The sequence below is a fragment of the Triturus cristatus genome, chromosome 11 (assembly GCF_964204655.1).
Source record: "Triturus cristatus chromosome 11, aTriCri1.1, whole genome shotgun sequence".
NCBI classification, from domain to species: Eukaryota; Metazoa; Chordata; class Amphibia; order Caudata; family Salamandridae; genus Triturus; species Triturus cristatus.
This window is the reverse complement of record NC_140594.1, coordinates 4,765,916-4,792,706: the sequence shown is the minus strand read 5'-3', so window position 1 is coordinate 4,792,706 and position 26,791 is coordinate 4,765,916. Positions and strand designations below refer to the sequence as shown.

The 26,791-nt window shown below is 48.5% G+C and overlaps 1 protein-coding gene across 2 annotated transcripts in view; it reads left to right on the top strand.

The window, feature by feature from the left end:
- Positions 1-26,791, top strand: part of DHX37 (DEAH-box helicase 37) — a 536,866-nt gene that overhangs the window by 140,236 nt on the left and 369,839 nt on the right. For both annotated transcript variants that reach the window (XM_085634634.1, XM_085634635.1), the window contains exons 9-10: positions 494-607; positions 14,612-14,713. In XM_085634634.1, coding sequence (XP_085490760.1) covers positions 494-607; positions 14,612-14,713 — 216 coding nt within the window. The remainder of the gene's footprint in view (positions 1-493; positions 608-14,611; positions 14,714-26,791) is intronic.

Genomic DNA, 26,791 nt, shown 5'->3' with positions numbered 1-26,791 from the left:
CACACACCTACACACATTCACTCCTACACACATTCACACCTATACACACACACACACCCCTACACACACACACACACACACACACACACGCGCGCACACTTGCAGTGAAATATTTTTAAATCACACAGTAAGTAACATGTCAAACACAAAGTGTATACAGAATGCAACGGGCGCCCATATGACCTGTTGGAAGTGCAGATAATCTGATCGCATGGTCCTGGCCTTCATCATATCTCATTGGAGTTGTATGAATGGTCATTTCATGGTAATGCAGCACGAATGTGAAGGAGGTCTGCGTTGTTTATCTGTGTACATTGGCCTTCGATGCTGGACGTACCCCATGGATATACATTGCTGGGCAGTTTGTTCTGCATGAATTTGATTCAATTTAGATTTCTTTTGAAGTGTGAGGAAATCATTCTCATATGTGCTTACCTGCAGTTGATGTGACAGTATATTCACTTAAAGTAACTTCTAAAACCATTTCTTTCAGGATTTTTTGCTTCTGAAGTACAAAGTAGTGATAATCGATGAGGCTCATGAAAGAAGTGTCTACACCGATATCCTGATCGGGCTCTTATCCCGTATTGTACCTCTTCGTGCTAAGGTAAGCCTCACGCTCAGGAAGGATGGCTTCTCCTCCCAGCCAGTGTTGTGCATCTTCTTCAAGGGTGTGCAGTGTGTCATTAATAGGAACTGCTCATCATGTCATGCATTGTGGCCCTTTTGCAAATTGCAAGGGTGTGCAGTGTTCCATAGATTGTGAATCCACCCTTTCTTGTGAGTTCTGCTTCTTCTCACAAAGTAACAGTGATTCCCCCTCTTGTCTGGTGTTGCAGCTCTTCCCACAAAAATATGCAATGTACCGGCATCAGTGCATGTGCCTCTTTTCCTTCACTGAGCCTCTATGTGCTAAGGTATACCTAACATTCTGTACTGTAAACTGGTCCCATCTCATATTGTGCCTGTCCTTGCAACAATTTGTAGATTTCCACTTTTCTGGCGCTTTGCCGCCTTATCCCAGTATATGTATGATTGAGTGTTCAGTACACCTTAATTCATATTGTGAGGATTCAGGCACAGTTTGCAGTGTCTTCTAGTTAATAAATGCCTCGCTTTAGCCAACTTGTGCCTCTTCCTGTGTGGGTCTGCACACCTGTTGGACTGGGCCCTTCTGGCAGGTTCACCCCTAAACTTTTTGCTTTTACTGGTGGCCTGGTGGTAGTGATTTTTGGTGTCTGCGCACTTTCCCTGTGTCCCAGAGTAAAGTCCGTGCGCACTCTGAGTGCATGTGGTGAGATAGGCCTGCCCTCCCATAGGAATGCATGGGGGAATGTATGTGTCCCTGGTAGTTCCTGATGCGTGGGGAGTGCAGGTGCGAGTTTGGTATGTACAGACTCGTGTGATAAAATGCTGCGCGATGATGTGTGCGGTGTCCAGGTAGCTAGTGTGGAAGTGCCACTTCTAGCCGCTGGCATGAATGTGCAGTGACTGCCTGTCGCGTGATTGGCTGGCTGAGGTCATGTGACGGGCTAGGGAATCCCCAGAGTCAGGAGGAGTCACCCAGTGGTGAAAGGGGAGATCAGCAGCCAGATGGGTGGGAGGAGTACACCTAGGACCTGAATAGGGCTGGGCTTTCCCCCACACAATGCTGGCTCCGCCCCCTGTGGTGCGACTGATGACCCTGGCCTGTTCTCTGAATAGGGAGAGGGGCTGAGCAAAACAAAGTGCTCAGGAACCAGTTGTAACTGGTTCGCCCCTCCCCTGCACCTTGAAACTAAGGTAAACCTGTGTATAAAATGGGGCTGAGACCCCAAGTAAAATGTTCTCGTCCAGGATCCTATCTGAGGGGGGCTGCTGCTGCTGCTGGAGGCCAGGAGGAACCGCCACTTGGGACTGCCTTCCTGCCTGGAGGGCCCAGTAAGCTGGCCCCTGGCCAAGCCTTGCCCCCCCTGCCTACCTCCCTGAACTTTGCCAGGACTTTGCTGGACCCTGCTCAAAGTGCCTGGGAAGCGCTGTCTCTTTCCTTACCAGGGAGCCCCTGCATTATGGCCAGCAGCGCGGAGCTGCGATACTTAGCGAGGGAACCCCGGCGTGGGATTCCCGCTTTGCTGCCGTGCTGTGAAGCGGGTGCCCACCCCGCATTGTGGTGCTCGAGCGGGAGCCTACCCCGCTTTATTGGAGAGTTAATATCCCTAGCGGGTGCCCACCCCGCCAGGGACTTTGCTGCTTTTGTTTTCATCCCCCTAGCGGGTGCCCACCCCGCATCACCGCGATCGAAAATCACTGCCGCAGGCCCGGAGTCCCCGCCTCGTCATCTCCCTGCCGCGCTGGGATTGGTCCAGCGGGAGGGAGTGTTGCCCACGTGACCGGGGCCTCGAAGGAGGAAGCGCGCTCTGATTACAGGAAGCAGACGGGAGCCTACCCCACGCTTCCCTGAGGGGAGAACGGAGAGCGAGACAACCAGCAGCAGCGTCACTGCTGACCGGCCGGAGTGCTGCCGGTCCCGGAGAAGTGGGAGGAACGACGCTGCGGAGAACCGGTAAGTGGGGGGTGTCCCCGCCGGTCTCTCCTCCGCGCTGTGCTGGTTTAAGAGTCCCGAGAGGGCTCCAACTGCGAGGGGGCATTTCTGTCGTGCCTACACAAGGCACAGGGGCCGTACGAGTGTCGGGCGGCCCCGTAAGGCAGTGGACCGCCCCAACATGTTCCCGAGCCCCGAGGCTCCACCTACGGGGGCATTTTCCTTTTGTGAGAAGAGCGGCCCCGGAAGGCAGCGGGCCGCTCCACCGTTTTGGGGGCGTATTTGTTTTAGAGCGCTAGGCGCTCCAGCATAACTGGGTATTTGTTGACTGGTAAGAGCGGCCCCGGAAGGCAGCGGGCCGCTCCAACGTTGCCCCCACATTTGGTCCAGAGCCCACGAGCTCCCACGCCGGGTATTGTTTGTTTCAGAGCGCTCGGGCGCTCCAACGTTGGGGGCACATTGTTCTTGAGCCACGAAGGCCCTAGGGGGCATTTCTTGTGGTTAAAGCCCAGAGAGGCTCCACGTGACTGCTATATTTGTTTTAAAAGGCACAGTGGTGCCCACGCTCAGTTTTCCAGCTGCCCAGCACTTAGTGGGCAGCTGCAACGTTTAGGCTGTGCCTTGTGCGCCCTGGTTTGCGCAGCCTGCACAGTCGTGCCCTGACTTGCTGGATATTGGGCCTGTCTGCACCCCTGCAAGGCCAGTTGGCCTAGGGACAGTCACAGGTGGTGACTTGTGTGAGTTGGGCGCAATTGTGTTTTCCTGCACCTCTGAATGTGTTTTTATGCGTCATGTGCCTTGTTTTACACCGCTGAATGTTTTTATGCATCATGTGTTTTCCTTCCCTACACCTCTGAATGTGTTGTGATGCATCATGTGTTATGTGCTTAGACCCCTACAGGTATTGTGATACTTAGGTGGTTGTTTTTCTCCTAGTACAGGTGGTGCTAGTGAGGTCCTGGTTCTCTGCGCAATATTTTCCTAAGGTGGTTAGGGTTGCGTAGGTGGTACTTAACGTTTACCAGTGGTTACTGGTTGTGCGCTACATTTTCTAATTGGTGCTACAGTGATTATATGTGCTATGTTCTAAAGTGATATTTCTACAACGTGCTAGTTCCAAAAGTGCTTATTCCTGACAGTGGTCCAGGTGGCCCTGTCTTGTACATATCCCCTGTAAAATCTGCCCGTGCCTGTTGGCACATTGTAAAGTGTGTGTTTTTATCTAATGTGTTTTGGTATAATACAAAGGCTATTTTTATATAATACCTTGTGTGGAGTTTCTTTTGTGGTGGGCCTTGGGGTGTTGTTGCTGGGTGCGCGCGCAAACGCTTTACACATTGCCTCTGGGATAAGCCTGACTGCTCGTGCCAAGCTACCAAGGGGGTGAGCAGGGGTTATCTTTGGCGTGTAACACTCCAGCCCTGACTAGAGGGGTGGTTTCTGCCTGGCTTTGGCGAAATCCCATTTCTAACAACACCCATTCAGGGCCAGGGCAGCCCGTTCGCGGGTGTATGCATTGTGAACAGAACAGTACAAGTGCCTCTTGCATTATCTGACTTTTGTTGCATTGCGCTCATACATTGATGGGTTTGAAGAACATGGTGTTGTGTCAAGTTGCACCCAGTGCTCACTGCAGTAAACCCCAGTTCTTCTGTCTGTCTGTCTGTGCAAAGATGCTGCAGATGCCATTTGCCTCCTATCTTGAATTGAATCTGACAATTCAAACCCAGACAGTGTTCAGGACGAGGACCGGCCTCCTACCACATGTTGTATTGTAGTTTCATTTATATCGCACCTCATAACCATCACTAGGCGCTGAAGCGCTTGTGCGAACGGGTCGCACGTCACTCTGTGGATTGCTTTGGATGAAAGAGCCTGTGTCATTTGGTGCATATGGATAGTGTTTCAGCGTCCCGCATGAGCACCAGATTTGTGCTATTATAGTGTTTTTGTTGCTATGCTTTGGCACGTATTGAAACGAAAACGCATGGGTGCTAGGATGCTTCAGCATTAGACGTTAGTCTATGAATACATACATAATGTGTGAGTGCAGTGTGACGTGGAAAGTGTTCTGTATCCGTGTATCGTCGATACTAATCATAACGTGTTACATTATTTGAGCACGGATGTAGTGGAGATGCGATACTAGAAGCTACGCATGTGGATACCACTAACTTTGGAGTAGTCTATATTATTTAATTGACTGTGGCCGGGGGAAGCTTCCCAGAAGCCAGTGGTGCTACCCATGGAAGCTGCGGCCTTCCAGGTACAATAATATTCCAATGTATCGCGTTCCAAATTTTATGGTGTTTAAGGGTGCAGTAGTCCACAGTGTCGAAGGCAGTTGAGAGGTCCCGAAATGTCAATAGGAGCAATCTCGAAGGATTCTGCAACATTGAAGAAGTTGCAGTCCCTGCAAAACGTATGTCTTGGTTTCCTGGTACAAGCCAAATGTATTTTTGAAAGCAGGTTAGCAAGATCTAGTGTGCTGGCATCCCTTCTTCTGCTAGAGCAGCAAAGTAGATTATTTTCTGTCATTGTATGGCCTGGTTCAGGGTATTTTAAAAGTTTAGGTATTTGGAGATCTAATCTCATTATCCAGGTTTGCCATAGAGGCAGATACTACTGTTAATGATTTGATCAGAATATTATATAAGAAATACCTCTATGTTCTGTCAGAATACCTGAATTCAACCCTCTGAGAACAACGCTTCGCCTGTACTGGAAATTCAAAATTAAGATCAAGCTTTTCCTCTGTGTAATTTCCAGCCCTGTCAGTATTAACTTAGAAGATTGAAATAGTTAACAATTCTCCATTTGAGGTTGGAGAATGGTGGCAAGCGGCTGAAAAATATTGCCAGTAGGTGAAGTGTCCTAGGGTAAAGCTTCATAGAGCTTTCTGAAACCTGTAGACTAAATGGTATCCTGAGTGGGCCTGTGGCTACAGTCTCTTCCATGAATGGTATCCAGAGAGGGCCTGCGCCTACAGTCTCTTCCGTGAATGGGATCCAGAGTGGGCCTGTGCCTGCAGTCTCTTCCGTGAATGGTATCCAGAGAGGGCCTGTGCCTGCAGTCTCTTCCGTGAATGGTATCCAGAGAGGGCCTGCGCCTACAGTCTCTTCCGTGAATGGTATCCAGAGAGGGCCTGTGCCTACAGTCTCTTCCGTGAATGGGATCCAGAATGGGCCTGTGCCTACAGTCTCCTCCGTGAATGGTATCCAGAGAGGGCCTGCGCCTACAGTCTCTTCCGTGAATGGTATCCAGAGTGGGCCTGTGCCTGCAGTCTCTTCAGTGAATGGTATCCAGAGAGGGCCTGTGGCTACAGTCTCTTCCGTGAATGGTATCCAGAGTGGGCCTGCGCCTACAGTCTCTTCCGTGAATGGTATCCAGAGAGGGCCTGTGCCTACAGTCTCTTCCGTGAATGGTATCCAGAGTGGGCCTGTGCCTACAGTCTCTTCAGTGAATGGGATCCAGAGAGGGCCTGCGCCTACAGTCTCTTCTGTGAATGGTATCCAGCTTGGGCCTGTGCCTACAGTCTCTTCACTGAATGGGATCCAGAGTGGGCCTGTGCCTACAGTCTCTTCAGTGAATGGTATCCAGCGTGGGCCTGTGCCTACAGTCTCTTCCGTGAATGGTATCCAGAGAGGGCCTGCGCCTACAGTCTCTTACGTGAATGGTATCCAGCTTGGGCCTGTGCCTACAGTCTCTTCACTGAATGGGATCCAGAGAGGGCCTGCGCCTACAGTCTCTTCTGTGAATGGTATCCAGCTTGGGCCTGTGCCTACAGTCTCTTCACTGAATGGGATCCAGAGTGGGCCTGCGCCTACAGTCTCTTCCGTGAATGGGATCCAGAGTGGGCCTGTGCCTACAGTCTCTTCCGTGAATGGTATCCAGAGTGGTCCTGCGCCTACAGTCTCCTCCGTGAATGGTATCCAGAGTGGGCCTGTGCCTACAGTCTCTTCCGTGAATGGTATCCAGAGTGGGCCTGTGCCTACAGTCACTTCCGTGAATGGGATCCAGAGTGGGCCTGTGCCTACAGTCTCTTCCGTGAGTGGTATCCAGAGTGGGCCTGTGCCTACAGTCTCTTCAGTGAATGGTATCCAGAGTGGGCCTGTGCCTACAGTCTCTTCAGTGAATGGTATCCAGAGTGGGCCTGCGCCTACAGTCTCTTCCGTGAATGGTATCCAGAGTGGTCCTGCGCCTACAGTCTCTTCCGTGAATGGGATCCAGAGTGGTCCTGCGCCTACAGTCTCCTGCGTGAATGGTATCCAGAGTGCGCCTGTGCCTACAGTCTCTTCCGTGAATGGTATCCAGAGAGGGCCTGTGCCTACAGTCTCTTCCGTGAATGGTATCCGGAGAGGGCCTGTGCCTACAGTCTCTTCCGTGAATGGTATCCAGAGTGGGCCTGTGCATACAGTCTCTTCCGTGACTGGGATCCAGAGTGGGCCTGTGCCTACAGTCTCTTCCGTGAATGGTATCCAGAGTGGGCCTGCGCCTACAGTCTCTTACGTGAATGGTATCCAGCTTGGGCCTGTGCCTACAGTCTCTTCACTGAATGGGATCCAGAGAGGGCCTGCGCCTACAGTCTCTTCTGTGAATGGTATCCAGCTTGGGCCTGTGCCTACAGTCTCTTCACTGAATGGGATCCAGAGTGGGCCTGTGCCTACAGTCTCTTCCGTGAATGGGATCCAGAATGGGCCTGTGCCTACAGTCTCCTCCGTGAATGGTATCCAGAGTGGGCCTGTGCCTGCAGTCTCTTCAGTGAATGGGATCCAGAGAGGGCCTGCGCCTACAGTCTCTTCCGTGAATGGGATCCAGAGAGGGCCTGTGGCTACAGTCTCTTCCGTGAATGGTATCCAGAGAGGGCCTGCGCCTACAGTCTCTTCCGTGAATGGGTTCCAGAGTGTGCCTGCGCCTACAGTCTCTTTCGTGAATGGTATCCAGAGTGGGCCTGTGCCTACAGTCTCTTCCGTGAATGGTATCCAGAGTGGGCCTGTGCCTACAGTCTCTTCCGTGAATGGTATCCAGAGTGGGCCTGTGCCTACAGTCTCTTCCGTGAATGGTATCCAGAGAGGGCCTGTGCCTGCAGTCTCTTCCGTGAATGGTATCCAGAGTGGGCCTGCGCCTGCAGTCTCTTCAGTGAATGGTATCCAGAGAGGGCCTGCGCCTACAGTCTCTTCCGTGAATGGTATCCAGAGTGGGCCTGTGCCTACAGTCTCCTCCGTGAATGGTATCCTGAGTGGGCCTGTGCCTACAGTCTCTTCCGTGAATGGTATCCAGAGTGGGCCTGTGCCTACAGTCTCCTCCGTGAATGGTATCCAAAGTGGGCCTGTGCCTACAGTCTCTTCCGTGAATGGTATCCAGAGAGGGCCTGTGCCTGCAGTCTCTTCCGTGAATGGTATCCAGAGTGGGCCTGCGCCTGCAGTCTCTTCCGTGAATGGGATCCAGAGTGTGCCTGCGCCTACAGTCTCTTTCGTGAATGGTATCCAGAGTGGGCCTGTGCCTACAGTCTCTTCCGTGAATGGTATCCAAAGTGGGCCTGTGCCTACAGTCTCTTCCGTGAATGGTATCCAGAGTGGGCCTGTGCCTACAGTCTCTTCCGTGAATGGTATCCAGAGAGGGCCTGTGCCTGCAGTCTCTTCCGTGAATGGTATCCAGAGTGGGCCTGCGCCTGCAGTCTCTTCAGTGAATGGTATCCAGAGAGGGCCTGCGCCTACAGTCTCTTCCGTGAATGGTATCCAGAGTGCGCCTGCGCCTACAGTCTCTTCAGTGAATGGTATCCAGAGTGGGCCTGCGCCTACAGTCTCTTCCGTGAATGGGATCCAGAGTGCGCCTGTGCCTACAGTCTCCTGCGTGAATGGGATCCAGAGTGGGCCTGTGCCTACAGTCTCTTCCGTGAATGGTATCCTGAGTGGGCCTGTGCCTACAGTCTCTTCCGTGAATGGTATCCAGAGTGCGCCTGTGCCTGCAGTCTCTTCCGTGAATGGTATCCAGAGTGGGCCTGTGCCTACAGTCTCTTCCGTGAATGGGATCCAGAGAGGGCCTGTGCCTACAGTCTCTTCCGTGAATGGTATCCAGAGAGGGCCTGCGCCTACAGTCTCTTCCGTGAATAGGATCCAGAGTCCACAGTCCCCCAGGGTTTGGCAGAGGCTAAAGTTAGATATAACCTTACTCTCTAAAGTGGTAGCTTGGTCGAGCAGTAAGGCAGTATCAGAGGACAGTGTAAAGCATTTGTTGCACACACTCAGCCAGCAAATGGTCTCACACACTCAATAACTGAACTCTAGGCCAATGGTTTAAATATAAAAAATATATGCTTGTTTTATTTTAGAACCAACAATAGGTATTAAAATATACTTTCTCAGAATGAGATGCTTTATATAAATACTTTTGCAATATGCAATTGACTTTTGTAGAAAGTTACAAGTGGTTCAATGGAAGTTTCAAATTATTTGTAACGGATTACTTTTAAGATCACTTTTGGAATTCCAGGACTGGATCCTAGATTCAGTCCTGGGTCAGTACTTGGAATCAAGTGATAAAAGTCGACTTAATTACTGTGATGATTCTTAGACAATATTTTGCTATTTTAAAAGTTGACACTTAGAAAATATTTCATAGAAAACAGTCAATGATTCCCTATGGCAGAAAATTCAAGTTGCAGGTATAGGATGTTCTTGTTACTTTTGGAAACCAGTACTGGGTACCTAGAATCAGTACTGGGACCTTTATCCAAAACAGGTAAGCAATTACATTTTCAGAAGTTATACGATATTTAAAGAATATTTAAAGTTTGCAGAAATTGACAGAAGAAATTTCACAGAAAAACAGTCAATGGTTTCCTATGAGAGAAAATTGGGTTACTGGTAAGTACAGTTGTAAGTATTTTTCAGAGTCAGTGCTGGGCACCAAGATCCAGCACTGGGAGCTCACCTAATAGCAGGTGAGTATTTTCGTTTTCGTTACTCGGTTGATTTTGGTGAATATTTTAAGATTTGAAAAGTCCACACTTAGAAGAAATTTCAGGAAAAAGCCAGTTAATGTTACCCTATGAAGAAAATTGAGTTATCGGTTTAAAGGTAAGTACTCGACTGGCAGAGTTAAGGTTCTGGGCATAGACTCAGGGGTCTCCCAGGGTCAGGTAGGTACAATTGGTTCACCCTCAGCAGCACAAGGGCGGCCGGGTGCAGAGAGAGTTAGGCCCAATGTTATCCTATGAGAGGTAGGGGGGCCTTGGTTGGTGGCTGCTGACTAGCAGGCCACGCGGCTGTGGGAGCTGGGCTCCTGGTCACTTACTCAGGGCAAGTGGGGAAGTAGATAGGTGTATAGATTGCACTGCCAGGGCCACTCGGGCGGCTGGGTGCAGGGTGCTTTTGAGCCTTCGGGCGCTCAATTGATTTCAATGGGAAATATCCGGTTTAGAAAAAGACTGCAAGCTCGGGGACGAAAATTCTTCAGGTGCCACCACCACTTCGAGGGGTAAGTTGGGTAGTTGGAGGATAGGTAGGTACCCCGGGATTGGCCACAGGGGGCTGCGGGGCACCGGGTGCAGGGGTGCCTTTTGGTGTCGGGAAATCTTACCTTCTGTTGATCGCGGTTGGGGGGCGGGGGGGGGGGCACCTGGTTCTGAGGCTGCAGGCTTCTTCAGGAGTGTCGAGGGAGGTCCTTGGGTGCCGGACTCTGGGTCACAGTCGCAAGTGGGGTCTTCCTCTTGGTCTTTGTTTACTCCGGCACAGGCCAGGCTTGGCTGGTGCAGAGTGTGCTGGGTTCGCGGTTCCGTGCTGCTGCCAGGGATTAGAAGTAGATTTTGAGTAGAGCCTCTACTCATGGGAGTCCCAGGGGGCTTAGAGTCATAAGGTAGCCAGGTCCTCCGGGGTTTGTGAGGTTGCTGGCCACAAGAGATGCCGGGTTGGAGCAGGAGCAGGTTCGAGGGTCCACAGGCCGGTAGGGCTGTGGCCAAAGCAGTTGATGTCTTCCTCTTCTTAGCAGCTGCATGGCAGGTCTTCTTTCTTCTTGCTCTTCTTCAGATTTCGGAATCTGGAATCTGGGGAAGGAAGGTTCAGGGTGCCCCTAAATACTAGATTTAGGGGCCATACAGGTAGGTAAAGGGCAGGGACCACTGGGTCCCTGTCCTGGGGTGGGTACACCCCCTATCCTGCCACTCTCCTGTGGGAGGGGGGCAGTGGTGTAGTCCTGATTGGGTAAGGCTCCCCATCTTCAAGATGGCGAGGGCCCGGAGTTATGCTTCACCTCGCCTCCCCCACCTGAGGGGTGGGGTTGGCAGGGCTGGCACATCCCCTGTCTTTACTTGGAGTTTCCGGTCAGTCTTCCCGCCAGAGTGGGGGTTTAGAACCAGTAGGGGCCAGTTGCTGAGTACAGCAAGTGGCCTGGAGAAGCTCACAAAGGCGGCATGCCTTTGAAGCTTCCCCTGCCCATCCTGGGGGAGGAGAACTAGCACCTCGCCCAGGATGTGCATTGTTGCAGGCCCAGGAGAGCGGATGGCTCTCTACCCAGGGGTCCAGCAACATGTCTGCTGTGTGGCAGCCTAGGCAGCCCCTCAGACAAGACGTGGATTGTAGGTTAGGTTCAGGGGGCATCTCTAAGATGCCCTCTGTAGTGCATTGTACATTAAATCCCACACTGGCATCAGTGCGGGTTTAATGTGCTGAGAAGTTTGATACCAAACTTCTCAGTCTTCAGTGTTGCCATCATGGTGTTGTGGAGTTCGTGTTTGACGAGCTCCCAGCACCATATACTCTTGAATGGCAGCACTGCACAGTGCCCAGGAATGGACCTGGGTACTCTAGGGGCACAGGGCTCAAGCTCCTGTGCCCACACCACTGGCCTAGGGCACCCAGCTAGAGGGGTGGCTGATGTATGCCAGGGCAGTGTAGGTTGTGGGCATGGCACACAGGGATGTGGGCCATGTTGACTCTCTGTTTTGTCTTGTACCCAGATACTCAGCCTGCAAGGGCAGTGTGTGTGTGTGTGTAAGGGTACAGGGCCTCTAAGGGTGGCACAATAAGTGCTGCAGCCCTTAGAGGCCTTCCCTGGTCACAAGGCCCTGTGTACCTAGGGTACCATTTACCTGGGGCTGACATGTTGCCAGGGTTTGCCAATTTGGGTTTTAGGTTTTAGGGAAGGAACATAGGCCCTGGTCACCTGATTGGCAGGAGTCCAGGGCACACTCAGTCAAAGTACATTCAGCAATTCAGCAAAAAGTGGGGGCATACCATGCAAGAAAGATGGCACTTTCTCACAGGGGCCCAGAAACATGTCTGGTGGTGGCAGCCTAAGCAGCCACTCAGCCTGGACACTAGTGGTAGGTTAGTTTTCAGGGGGCATCTCTAAAATGCCCTCTGTGTGCATTTCTCATTTCTCATTAAATCCCACACTGGCATCAGTGCGGGTTTAATGTGCTGAGGAGTTTGATACCAAACTTCTCAGTTTTCAGTGTAGCCATTATGGTGCTGTGGAGTTCGTAATGACAAAACTCCCAGCACCATACACTCTTAATGGCAGCACTGCACTTACAATGTCTAAGAATGGACGTAGACACTGTAGGGGTACAGGGCTCATGCACTGTACCTCACCACTGGTATAGTGCACCCAGAAGAAGGACTGAACAGCCGTGCAGCAGCTAACAAGAGGAAGACACCCACTGACTTGGCCCCAGTCCTACCAGCCTATCTCCCCTCGAACCTGCTCCTGCAAAATCCCGGTGTGTCCTGCAGCCAGCAACCTCAAAAACCCTGGAGGACCTTCCTGTCTTCAACCCCAAAGACGGTGTCTCCCGTGAACACTGGATGTGTTCATCTGCAACCTCTGGCTCCGTACCGGACTCCGCGAATCCGACCCACTCTGCACCCGCCGACCACGGCCCGTGCTCGAGTGGGCAAACCCCACAAGTTGGTCACCCTGGCGATCCTGACCCGAGATCCGTCAACCCCTGACCTGCCTCAAGTCTCCAGCCGAAGCCTGCAGCCTAAATCCAGAAGGTCCCCCCCCCCCCCCCCCCCCAACCACGACCAGGAGCTGGTAAGAAGATCCGACTCCAAAAGGCACCCCTGCACCTGGCGCCCCACGGCCTTGTGCACCCAAACCGACGTTGCCTAACCAACCCCTAACTTCCCAACTTACCCCTCGAAGTGGTGGTCGCACAAAGAAGACCTTCGTCCCCGAGCCCGCAGTGCCTTTGCAAACCGGAGGTTCCCCATTGAAACCAACAGGGAGCTCGACGTCAAAACAGTACCCTGCACCCGGCCGCCCTAGTACTACTGAGGGTGCACCTTGGGTGCTACTTTGTTCCCCATTTGCCCTAAGCTAAAGTCCAGGAGCTTTGCTCCCACAACTAAGTGGCCTGCTCGCCAGCAGCCACCAACCGGAGGCCCCCTATCCCCCATTGGATAACACTGGGCCTCAGCACTCTTTACCCAGCTGCCCTAGTGCCGCTGAGGGTGAAACGAGAGTGCATCCTTGACCCTGGGGGACCCCTGGTTCTAACCCCAGAAGCTCACGTCCAAAGACAGATTACTTACCTGGTAACCGTTAACTGCATTTCTCTCCATAGGAATCCATTGACTGTTTTTCTCGGAAAAATTTTCTGTGTGGAGTTGATCTGTGTGGAAACCTGAAAAATAACAATTGTGCAAAACCAACTTTACTTACCTTTTCTGTAGGAAATGTCCCAGAGTGATATCTAGGCATATCACACTGAGTATAAAAAGTCATTTAATAAGTAATCTCAAAAGTAACGTAAAAGTAACTTACCTATAATTTTCATTGCAAAGTCGATACAAAGTATATGTACAGCATTCCACAGTATTGCATTACCAGGAATTCAAACTGTAACCATTTCAAAGTACATTTACAATTGCATTTCAAACTGTATATTTATTGCAAAGTATTCATCAACTTACCTGTGCCTGGCTTGCTTGGTTCTAGAAAATAAACTAACTAAAAGAATATTTTTATACAAAAACAATTGGTCTTGAGTGTGTGATATCATTTGCTGATTAAGTGTGTACAACAAATGCTTAACACTGTCCTCTGATACTGCCTTACTGCTCGACCACACTACCACAAATGGAGAGTAAGGTTCTATCTAACTTTACCTCTGCCTACCTTTGGGGTGCCACTGGACTCTGTGCACACTATACCTCACTTTGGTATAGTATATACAGAGCCAGCTTCCTACATTCACTTGCAGAGTTTTTCTTACAGATTTTCTCCATAGACTTCATCGGTAGCGTTTGAGGTTACCCTTGCGACTAGCACCTCTCCACCCGGTTACACCAGGGCAAGTAAACCAGAACTGCTGGTGGTTCTAAGGACCCTGACCCCAACTTACCTTAAGTCCAGAAGAACTACCCTGTAACTCTATTGCAAGATCCCCTATGCAGTGTATCTTTCTCCCATAGGATAACATTACTGCATGGGAGGCTCATGCCTCACATCTGAGCTGTATTTTCTGTCTTTCTGAAAATCGCTAACTTGAAAGTACTTACTTGTGGATCTTGGTGTCTAAAGTAATATGAAAGTCTGTTATTTTCCTAAATTGGTGTCTGATTCCCTTATTGTGTGTGTCTCATTTATTGACTCGGTTTGTGCAACAAATGCCTGCTGCTCGACCACACTACCACAAACAGAGCACCTTGGGATTGTTTAAGCAGCCCCTGCACACTCATTAGGGACACCTGACTCTGCACAGTGCACCTCATTCTGGTAAACTATAGAGAGAGCCAGCTTCGTGCACCTTCAGTTCTGTCTTCTTTCTATGTCAAAAGAAGATCAGGTTTCAAGGGAGCCTTTTTGTTCTCTTTCCTTTCTTTGTCATAGAAATGAAAGAAGGACTTGCCATTCAACCTTACTTTGAGATGGAAAAAGAAGCAAGACTGTATTGAAAGGAGCCATTGATGCTGTTTTTTTCTTGTCTGGTTTTGATGCTCTTACTCCCAAACCTATTGGCTTTGCCACATTTTGTTTGAAAAGTTAAGTCCGTTTTTCTGTCTTTGGGGTTAGAAATATTTCTATTTATCAGACACTGTTTTGAGAGAATTTTTTAATAGTATGTTTTTGTGTTTTCCACAGAAGGGCAAACCTCTGAAGCTGATCATAATGTCGGCTACACTGCGAATTGAGGACTTCACTCAGAACACCAGGTTGTTTCCTGCTCCTCCACCTGTTATTAAAGTAAGGTCCTTGTGTGTGTAAACATAGTTTTTCCAGCGTTAGATTCACGGTGGAGCTAGTAACCTCTAGATTGCATGCTTGAAAATATTATGTGATGAGGAGACACATTGAACAGAATGTGTAACTGTGGATTCACGTTTTCATGTTAGTTTTATCCTTGTAAACAGATCAAATATACAGACTAGTTCCCAAAGTTTCCCAAGCGAGTTAGTCCCAGTCATTAGGAAGCACCTCACTTGATGCCCAGACCTTACACTGCTCCATTCCAGAGAGTGGGTTAACTGGCATCTTATTGTGGAGTCTGGACCAAACCACAGTCAGACGAATGAATAACACAATTCTAAAGGTGTGGGGAGTAGTATGGTGTTCAACACAACCAACAAGGTAATACTGCTTAACCTGAATTCACGTTTATTCTCCTTGCTTGGTACAAGATAATCTTTTGAAACAAATTCCATTAGATTATATTCCCAAAAAATCATAAAATACAATTTCTCACAATGGTTCACAATATTTCATGCTCTATGTTACCTTTAAACAACAGAGTTTTTTGTTATTTATAGTTCAGATGAAAACAGCCCATGTACAGTCAACATGTGTTTTGCAGTAAAAGCAACGCTTCTTCAGGGCTCTGAAATTATCTTTATTACAATTATCGTTTTTAGTAAACAGCAATTTGAAGGTAAACGGTCCTCATTCATTAGTAGCTTTATTCCATTTCAATTGAAATCATAAAAGCATAGGAAGCATTACAGCATAAAAGTATATGTATGTTAAAAATAAATACACCATCATAAATGACTATAAAAATGGTCCTAACATTCAGTAAATGCATTAAACAATCAAAAACATACAAAGATAAATCACAAACTTGCCATCTAAAAATGCACATCATTATAGCTTCTTTCTCGCAAAGATCACTGCCCACAACAAATTTGACAAAGAGTGGCATGTATCCAAAGTAGGTAGGGTTTGTAGAAACAAATCTGCGGGCGGCATGGCTTGAAGTTAAAAGGCACTGGAACAAAGAACGTTTCCTCTGTTCTATATACAAAAGAGCACTACTCGCAGAGGGCTCTGCTTTGACACTTGGTCACAGGGGCAGTTATCTAATGTTTGGGACCAATCATTCATTGCGGGAAAACTTATTGAGCTATGAAAGATATCCATTCTATAGTGTGCGAGTTCCAACCTGTCCCTGGGGTTCGGGATAAGTCTACGGTAGGGATGCGTATCAAATGTAGTCTGCATAGATTGTTTTTTTTTAAGACTGTGGGTTGTTACAGCTCTGTATTCACCCTAAGTTCTTCAAGGAGCCCTAGGCACTTCGTTTTCAGAACTTTCCTATGAAAGTTTCGGGCTGTACGAAACACAGTGCATGTCCCAAGTCACAACAAAATTGTTACCTAGCGATGGGAAACGCATTGCAAAGCTAAGGTTGAGGTAATCTCTAATAACGGCCCGGTTAAGGCCAGTAAATTCTGAAGTGCAAATTTTGTGCCATAGCAAAATGGGTTGCATTCTAATGCATTCTAATGATATCAACAAGAAATGATAGCCCAACTCTGCATGGCAAACATAAGAAGCATTTTTAGGTGCATGAAGACACCTCAAGAACTCATTCTTTGCTGGTTGAAGTCCCTTATAATTTTCATGTCCTCATATACCTGCCCGATAATTGGAGATGGCTAGGCATTGAGCCTTCTAGATCTTTAGCATTTCATGGGGCGGGTTCTTGCCTACCTTCCTTGCGAAGTTAGACAAGGCCGTAACTGATTTCCCATACAAAAGGTTCCTGGTCTTAATAAATTAAGTCCATGCGCTCTACTTATCGAACAGTATACCCAGATCTATTCTTCGCATCAGATAGTTTGATATAGCAGCATTTTGCTGTCCTACTTCCACATTTTATAATGTAAGTTTTACTTCAGTTGACTAGAAGACACGAGTCCTGCATATGGTCAACAAAGTTGGAGAGGACATTTTGTAGGCCTAATGGAGTTTGTGCCATAAGGAGATCGTCGTCCGCATAGAGGAGGGCTGGGACATGTCAAATTTGTGGGAGATCCTTAGATTTACTAGCCAATTTACTCCCAAGACTATTAATGTATGAAGAGAATAAGAAAGGGGCGATCTGGCAGCCCTGCCGCACCCCTCACTCTATGCAGAAGGACTTATCGCACCCCCAGTACCATAGCGTACTCTGGCCCTGCGACTTGAATGTAGTTTCCTTAAGAAGTGGATAACAGATGTTTGCACCCCTAAGTCAGTTCAGATTTTCCACAACTTGCAATGGCTAACGCAATCAAACGCAGGGGAAAAATCTACAAAAGCAAGTTAGATATTTTCTTTTTTGATATTGGTATATTTCCCAACTAAAAAGCCTGAGTTCAATCCCTGTTCAATAGTCCCCACTCCTAAGTGGAAACCATACTGTAGATCTGAAAGGATTTTGTTTGAGTCTGTCCAATCCTGGAACCTATTTAAAATCCGGCCCGAATCTTCACTAATGAATCAAGTAGAGATATCGGGTGCTAGCACGCTGGATTATTTCGGTCGCCTTTTTTAGGTCGAGTCTAGAGCCAGTACGCATGTGCTGCTCTGTGAGGCATGATGGCATCCCTCTGTGGACTTTGACATGCCCAGTGATTTTCTATGTTGCTTGGTCTGCCTTTAAAAATGCCATTGTTTTTATTGGTATGTAGTGTGCATTTGTCCGGCCTTGTGACTTTTCTTCCAGCCCTGGTGATTGACCCTGCTACATGGATCCTTTCTTTTTGGACGATGTATTCCCCCTCCCCTCACCGCTCGCTGGCCCACAGCGCTGCTTCGTAGTCCATAGTATCACTTTTCAGAGGGTGGCTCGGTGCTGGCTGGATGCTGAGGTACCTGGCAGGGGCGTTCTGTCCTTTGTGTGTTTGAATGCTTTGCTGTACAGAACATTAAGCTTTACACCTCCAGTTGAAAGGGCACCGACGTGACTCTGATCCAAAGCCTCCACCTCTCCCCTCTGGAGGTAGGCTGAGCAAGCCAGCTTTGCACAAAGCTGCTGCAGCTGAAGTGAGTCACCAAGGCACAATGCATACAACTGACTGCCTGTAAAGTGTGTGCTTGTGTGCTTTCACCCCCAGCTTCAATTTGTACTCGCTCATTTACTGTTCTCCCCTTGCCCTCCACGTTGCTATCTCTATCGTTTGTGGGTGAGCCCTCACCCATGTCCTCCATGCCCCTCCCCCCACTTGCACCCTGAGTTTTGCACCTACACCCGTGGCCTCTGTGTTCCTTCTTCTGCCTCCCGTTTGCATCCCCCTCCCCTTCGCTTTAAAAAATATGTAGTGGCAGGAAGACGACAAGGTGCAGGCAGGCCCCGCCTGTCTGCCCGTTCCTTGCCTGATCTTTACTTAGAGTCTGCCTGGTCTCTGGTTTTATCCTCAGCACTCCCATTACTTTCATCTTATGTAACGTGAAATAGTGCTGTCCTTTGTTCTCCATGCTTGCCCCTGTAGCGGAAAAGAGTTCAGTGGGTTGTAGGCCTGTTACAGAGAACTCTTTAACTTGCAGACCACAAGCTTTACTTTTTAAAGACGGTCTTGGGTTTCATCCTTCTGAGATAGATTGCGTGAAAGCAGTAGAGTTGGATTGAATAAAACATGTTATTTTAGCACTGAGGCAAAATTACTTGCACGTATTCTAGACTTTATTTTGTTCCTACAGCCCTTTTTAGGTCTCGCCTGTCGTCGGAGCGTGCCTGCGCTCCTCGCCTGCGAGAGCTATAGTAAGCAAGTTACTTTTGAGAAGGGGACTCGAGCCCCGCCCCTCATTTCCATTGGGTAGCATCAGCATTTATGGTAAACGCTGGCTTCCCATTGGAAAGGAGAGTTTTTAGTTGCCTCCCTTTGGCTTTTTGGTGGACTGCCTCGCCTGTTTCACGGCTGTCGTGAAGACTTTTCTTATCTGCTTGTTTATTTAACAAGCAGATAAGAAAAGTCTTCACAACGGTTCTCCCTCACACTGCCTGCACGCGCCAGTCCGGCTCTGTGATTGGGCATGTATTCTAAATCACGCTGCCTTCACGCCGCATTCTCTCCATAGAGACGTCACTGTGCCTCCATAGAGACGTCACTGTCCCTCCTCCTGGCTGCGCAGTTGTACTTGTTTTATCTGGACTCTCGGCAGCCATGCCACCTCTGTCGCAGTCTTCTGGAGCTGCTTGCGCGCACAGAGGACACAACATCCATTCCACAGATACATTCCTTTTCCGGGGTGCTTTTCCCATCCTTACTGCCATTGGTGGCGCGAGCATCGAGACCTGCAAAGCCACGGGTATCTTAGGAGCCCACCCCACTACCGCATCCACTCTTGAAATGGACATGTATGTGTATGTGCTGTAACCACACTACCGTGGGCATTTAATGTGCCCATTTCACCGGAGCCGTGACTTTAAACAAGATTAGAGATGCGTGTGCGCTCCTTCCTGCCTACCTCCGCCAACCAGAGCCCACCCATGGCATCTGTCAGCGCTGCCTAACAGCCCTGCCACCTGCTGATGTTAAAGATGGAGACAGATTCTAGGGCACGCACATATACGCTGTCCGGGCAGATAAAAGGTTACATCAGATAGTAAAAACATCAACGCCGTATACAGAGAGGAAACAGAGGGCACTAAACTACATCGTTAAGTTGCTGCCGCAATGGTTACACAGGGTCGCGCATTATACTGAGCATGAGAGATCACAAGCAGCAGCTGTGTTGACATGAACCTTGTGACCTCCTGCAGATCTCGCTGTACTGACCTCAACGATTTGTCCTCCGCCTGTTGGTCGTCATCTTCCTTCTCCGGCTGTTCCTGCCCTGCGACTCCACGGACAGCAGACCACGTCCACCTGGCCCACTGCACTGGCGACAGTATCTGCCACGGGCTGTACGCCATGTTTCCGAGCGAGATCCCCCCGCCCCCCCCGAAACCGCCCCTTCTAAGGTCCTCTTTGAAAATGGAGGGAATGTGAAAAATGTAAAGAGACAGTGCCTGTCGGCAGAGCCGTGGATATGGTCAGACGACAAGCATCAGGCTGGTGCAGCTTGCAGCTTTCTCCTTGGCAGCCTGGAAGAGGAAGATGAATGTGTGGGGGCAGTGAAGACAGCGCTGTGCTAGGCGGAATGCAGCGTACGACTGCACCTCTACCGAAGGCTCCTGCATTCAGCCTGCCTCGCTCCCACAAGTGACTACCACCGGCCGTCCCCTTCCCCCGTAGGCTGGAACATTCAGCTCCCTCGCACACTCATTCCCGCCCTCCCTAGGGGGTGACACAGTCAGCTTGTCTCACTCTCACAGGTGACTACCACAATCAGCAGCCCCCACCTGCGCAAGAGGGTGCAATTAACTTCCACAATCAGCACCAATTTCCCACACGCGACAGCAACCGCACTGTGCATTGCCCAAATCTGCGCCAATTTCTCACCCCCACGTGATTGCAGCTCCGCAGAATACTGTTAAATTAAGCGCCAAGTTTCTCACCCACGGGCCTCCCTCATTCCCTCAGAACTGCACCTCAACACGGGGCTATTTATGCAACACATAATCCCCCAGCACCATGGTGACTGGCGCAATCAGCGCCTCTCCCTGACAGCACCCTTTCCAAATAATTCCAACATCAGTCACCTCCCTCATTTCCCAAAAGCGACACACATGGGGCTGCCACATTCAGCACCTTCCGTCCCGTACGCACACCCCGGCACAGGTAGTCGCAGCAGTCAGCATCCCTTCCGCACTCCCAGGGCACCGCACGCCCAGACTGCCCGGGGTTGCGCTCTTTTCTCACGTCCTGGGAACATCTAGCGGGACTGCCTGAATCAGCTGGCTGGAGGCAGCTGCGAGGGGAGACACCCCCCTTCCCAGACCGTACTAATGTGGAGGGGGCTGGGGAGGGGTGCCTGAAAGGCTGCGCGGCTTCTCGTGCTGAAAGTCCCTCTATCTCCCCGCAGAAGACAAGCCCAGGCTGTGCTCTCACCCTGGGAAGGAGTGATGGCATACACACACATCTGTGTCTTTGTGTCTGTGTCTCTGTGTGTCTGTGTCTCTGTGTCAGTGTGTGTGTCTGTCTCTGTGTCAGTGTGTGGGTCTCAGTGTGTGTGTCTTGCTGTCTGTGTGTGTGTGTGTGTGTGTCTCTGTGGGTGTTTCTCTGTCTGTGTGTGTCTCTGTGTGTGTGTGTCTGTCTCTGTGTGTATCTGTCTTTCTGTGTGTCTGTCTTTCTGTGTGTCTGTCTTTCTGTGTGTGTCTGTCTGTGTCTGTCTCTGTGTGTCTCTGTGCCTGTGTGTGTCTGTCTGTGTCTGTGTCTGTGTTGTGTGTCTCTGTGTGTGTGTCTGTGTTTCTGTGTGTGTGTCTGTGTGTGTGTCTCTCTGCCTCTGTGTGTGTGTCTGTCTTTGTGTCTGTGTCTGTGTTTCTCCGTCTGTGTGTCTCCGTCTGTGTCTCCGTCTGTGTCTCCGTCTGTGTCTCCGTCTGTGTCTCCGTCTGTGTGTCTCCGTCTGTGTGTCTCCGTCTGTGTGTCTCCGTCTGTGTGTCTCCGTCTGTGTGTCTCCGTCTGTGTGTCTGTCTGTGTGTCTCTTTGTCTGTGGGTGTGTCTCTCTGTCTCTGTCTCTCTGTCTGTGTGTGTGTCTCTGTGTGTGTGTCTCTGTGTGTGTGTCTCTGTGTGTCTGTGTGTGTCTGTGTGTGTGTGTGTCTCTGTGTGTGAGTCTGTCCCTCTGTGTGTGTGCCTCTCTGTCTGTGTGTGTGCCTCTCTGTGTGTGCGCCTCTGTGTGTGTCTGTGTGTCTATGTTTCTGTGTGTGTGTGTGTGTCTGTGTGATTGTGTAACTCTGTGTGTGTGTGTGTGTGTGTGTGTGTGTGTGTGTGTGTCTGTTTCTGTTGCTGGAGAAGAGGCTGCAGCAGAAAAGGACGTCGTGGGCAACTCAAAATGGGAAACTTCCCAAAAGGCCCTTTAAAAGTCAGCTGTGCAAGGGCTTACAGCTGACTTTTAAAGGGCCTTTTGGGAAGCTTTTGTGCCGTGGCTGCAGGAGCATACGTAGTGAATAGTATTTAATACGTATTCACTACTTATGCTGCTGCGGTCATCTTATGTGTTTACCGTTGGCCTCACTGGAAATGCAACAAGCATTAAAAATTGCATAGGTCTCGCCTTTTATTAAGTTAAAGCCATTTGCTTAGCTATACATTACCATTAGCAAAGCAAATAGCTTTAACTTAATCAAAGGCGAGACCTATTGCATTTTCAATGCTTGTTAAAATGAGGGACTCATCCCCCGTTGCACACAGACTAAGTTTCCTTAATGCCCTACTTGTTCTGCAACAAAATGAAAGGTTTTAGTTTATGGAAAGATTTTAACTTGAAATATGTTTATTCAGGAGATCCTTGTGCCTCCCTAACACATCCAGTCTGTAAGGCCAATGTTCATTTGAGAGCAGCAAAAGGCTGCCCAAGATTGTAGTGTGGACCACCGAACCGGACTTCCTAGAGCATTCGTTATTCTGATTTGAGATGATAAATGTGCGACTGACGGTGTTGTCATGTTTTAAAGTTACTCTGGGATATCAGTGGGGGACACTGTTCCTAACTGTCAAAATGTCACTTACCTACGTCTGAATGTGCAGCCAACTTGTGAACACTTTGGTGCAGTAACCATATACCGTGCCTTCAGACGGCTTTATGGTGGCTTAAGACTTGAGGGGAAAAAATGAAATAAATTAAGACTCAAATGCGTAATGTGTACAAGCAGAGGACACATTCCTTTTACCTTTTGGGCCTGTGATTCTGCCTGACCTATGTTCAAAGCGCCTTGATTCACTGACCTTCAACCACTAAAAGATATGCCTGATTCCATTTCATTTTTAGGTCTCGCCTAGCGACACAGCGCATGCGCTGCACGCCTTGGCGAGATCTATTGTTGTGGGTTTCTTTGCCGAAGGGGGACAGGACATGTGCACACTCCCAGAAGACAGGAGATGTGTACGGTTAGCGGTGCCCATCTGGACAGCCCGACGCATTTCCACGCGCCCAGAAGACAGGAGATTTACACGTGAAGCTTGAAAAGGAATACAGCAGGCAGACGAGATGAACAATTTCAGTTCTCTATTATTCCGGCCGTAGTGAAGTTGAGCAGTTGTTATCACAGAGGCGCTAAAATTAAATAAATCACCTCTTCTCCTCCCGTATCAGGGTTTCCGGTGCACCTAGAATGTAATCAGCCGCAAGGAGAAATTCTGGCGGCATCCGCTTCAGCTCATAACAATCACGTATGCAAATATGTCAGTGCCGCGAGCGCGCATCAAGGATGCAAAGAAGTCTCCCACGTGCAATTGCTGCAGATTACATTACCTGCAGGTATTGGAACTTGTAATATTGGCCTGCCGTCCTATATTTCATATTTTATGGAAAGAGCAGGGGTTTGCATCTTTCCAGTAACGACCCCCCACCCTTGCGTCTATCTCTGGAGGTTCTCGCCACAGTACACCAGGGTGTACCTGACTTCCGGTGCACAAACAAAGATCAGTTGACTGGGGGATGAGTGTTTGATTTGCTCAAACGCTCCGTCCATCATCCCCTTTGGTATCGCTTTGTTCGCCCTAAGATGGCAGGGTATGCCCAGACGTGGGTCCCTTGCTCACTTTGCCACTGGATTCAAGATAGCCTGGCTGATGAGGGTTATGAACCCGAAACCGGTCCCAGGATGCTTGTTTCCATTCCAGGGAAGACATGGTTTGGCAGTTCGGGCTGGACTGTTCCCATGAGGCACAGGGTCAGACTGATTTGCATATGGCCATGTCTGAACTCGGTGGTGGAGTGAGCTAAATAATGATGATGGATTAAACCCAGATCAGTTGACTGGGGGTGAGTGTTTGATTTGCTCAAACGCTCCGTCTATCATCCCCTTTGGTTCCGGTGCACAAAATACACCACATTTGGAAACAGCGCTCACACGGAAACAGGTGAAACACAAACCAAGAGCTCCCTTTAAGAAGATGAAACCACCTATTCCCAGCGTCCATCTCTCCTTTGGGCCACAGAGCCACCTTGACAAACAAACATTTGCAATGCAAACAGTCTAGCATTTACACTGGTTTGAGCTATTGACATTGTAAATGACAGTGTTTTTTTTTTTTTTGGTTTTCGTTTTTTAAAACATAAATAAAAGGCATTGCCATTTATAATGCCAATAGCTCAAACCCGCGTAAATGCGAGACCTATTGCATTGCAAATGCTTGTTGATTGGGGTTGCCTATATCTGACACACTTCATTCTTTAAACAGCATGCCGTGGTTAACACGGGAAACACATGCGTGCTAGACTTATTTTCCCTCTGTGACGGACTTCGTGACACTGATACCTCTTGATTTCCACTATCAGCAAGTTTTGTAAACAAAAGGTTTGGGAAGGCAGAAACCACACTAAAACATGCATGAGAGAAGAGGCCAGGAGGGTCTAGCCTGGGAGACAAACCACTCTATCCTCAGTGATGAAAGGCACAGGGCAAGATGGTAAAAGTTGATTAGGGTGGCAGTAAAGGAAGCTGATTAGTTGTATATGGGCACTTGTGGGTCACGACTGAGGAGATTAAGGGGCTTTGCCTTGTAAAGTGCTCTGATACCCGCAAGGGTCTTGTTCGCGCTATACAAAACCTTCAAAATAAATAAAATATCTACCACTCTTCATCATTTTGCTTCTATCATTTTAACTATTGATATGCCACAATATGGTCCTGAGTAGTGCAGGACTCGCGCTCTCCTTGAATACGCCTGCACACCCTGCTCTTGCCTTCTCTGCCTGACGTACACATACAGTCTTTGAAAACTGGGCTATGCTTGGCTGAGGCAGCGAGTGGGAGCGATGGTTGGTTGTAGCATTTCCAGCCCCCGCGCCTTCGTCAATGGAGCTGGGACTAGCAGCTCTAGTTCTGTGCCAGGCGTAAACTGCATCTTCAGGAGTTACAAGGGCATCACTGTGCCCCCCACAGCTTAGCTGCCATGTACTGGGCAGGCTGCGGGCCTCAAGTAACGTGCAGTATTAGCACATCTGTGCCAGCAATGTGGCTCGCATTATAAAGGGCATGGCCATATGAAGGTCATCCAAGCAAATTCATTGCAAATGCCAACACTGTAAAAAGGCATTAATGACTGATAGACAAAGTATATTTTACCCTAAACTGGTCAGTTTTGGGTCTTTAATAACTTCAATGCATGGCAGGACCCCAGAGCCATAGACCACACATGCCAACACTGTCAAAAGACTTTAATTAATGCCTGGTAGTAAATAGGGCCAGTATATCTTCATGAATTATTTACCACAAACTTTGATGTCAGGAGAATGCACTGTTTGTCTATTTACTTATAAGGTCCCAAAGACGAGACCTATTGGCTTTGCTAATGCTTGTTGTTGATGGGGAGTATAATTGACTCTGCCCAAGTTGGTGGGAAGCCTATATTACAGCAGTCGCCTAGTACCAAAGTTAATAAGGGGCCCTATATTAGTGTGTTAGCTTTGAACAAGTCTACCAGGATGCCATTGGGGCCTGGTGCTTTGACCCCTTTACTGACATTGATTGCCCTAATGACTTCATCTAACCTAAAGGAGAGGTCAATGCTGTTGTAAGGTATATGTTTGGGTGCAAGATAACCAATAGTATGTACTGGAATCGCCGTCTCCTGGAAGGATTCCGGCGAAGTGGTCAATCCATTCTTACTGTAAAATGGCTATTGCTAGCCTAGAGCCACCCTCTAAAAGTCTTGTTGTGTTGACCATTTCCCAAAACACAGTGTTATCCTTATTCAAACTTGCTTCACGTGGATATTCCCAGGCTTTATTTCTTAAGGCTATTTTCCTCTATTTCACTGCGCTCTTATCAGCTCTACGGGACTGTATCTCAATTTTGCACCTGGGGGACTTATGTAGCGCCTCCTATAATCTCTTGTGCGCTTTCGTGCACCCAGAGTCAAACCATCCACTCCTTATACGAGTCGAGCCCCCTCTTGAAACAAAAGGCCCTCCTTAACCCCCCTACTAATCTTCAAAAAAGCTTCAATACAGGCTTATGGATTAACTGTATCATCTAGGCATGCCTTAAATGCATCCCTAGGGTCACATATTAGCTGCTTCAAGAAACATCTGGTTCAATCTGGGTCCATCATAAAGTGTAGCCATTAGGGAAAACTAATTCCGTATTGTGGGCCGTAACCAGAGATTTTTTCGGAAGATGGAAACCGGGTGGAGTGTTAAGAGTGAAGTTGAATGCTCTGAGAAAAGTTATGACTTAACAAGATGTCATGAGTAACAAATTTATGAGCTCTGGTTGTGAAGCTACTAGAAAGTAACACAAAATCAATGGCACTGTGCTGGTCCCTACCATTAAAAGTGGACTTAAATGGAACAGATGGAGCAGAAACCTCATTAACAAATGCCAAATCATATTAAAAAAATAGCATACACAATTTTTCGGAGCTCTCGTAATTAATACAATGAAGGAGAAACATTAGTCAAATGATAATGCAAATAAATAAATTGAGTTCTTGTTAATCTTCTTCTTTAATTTTCAAATCCTCCAATCCCTTGTGCCAACGCGTTTCGTCGTATATGGCAATAAACCTACGACTTCCTCAGGGCTGGAAGTAATACAAAATTCAAGGTTGTAATAAAGTCTAAGTACAAATCTCATAAATCCAAGAAACCCAAAACATTGCACCCAGTGCAAAGGGCTATTCAAAGAAAACTATCTGTGAACATTAGGAGTGTCAAAAAAATAATTTCATCAGCATATTAGTAAGAGAATGACTAATTAAACTCATTAGCATCCAATCCAGAGTGGTAAACATATACATAGTTCACCTACTGTTTCAACATTGATATCCTATAACAACTCACGTCCTACTTAATAATATCCAGTTATAATATCCAGTCATTATTACTACCGTGACATTGTGGTAGTCACACTCGAAACAAAGATTCAATAAGGTGCATTTTTAAATTATATAACCCTTGTGACCTTAAGCTAGAGTACCTTAAATTCAGAAAGTACCTTAATATTCCTTTTAAAGA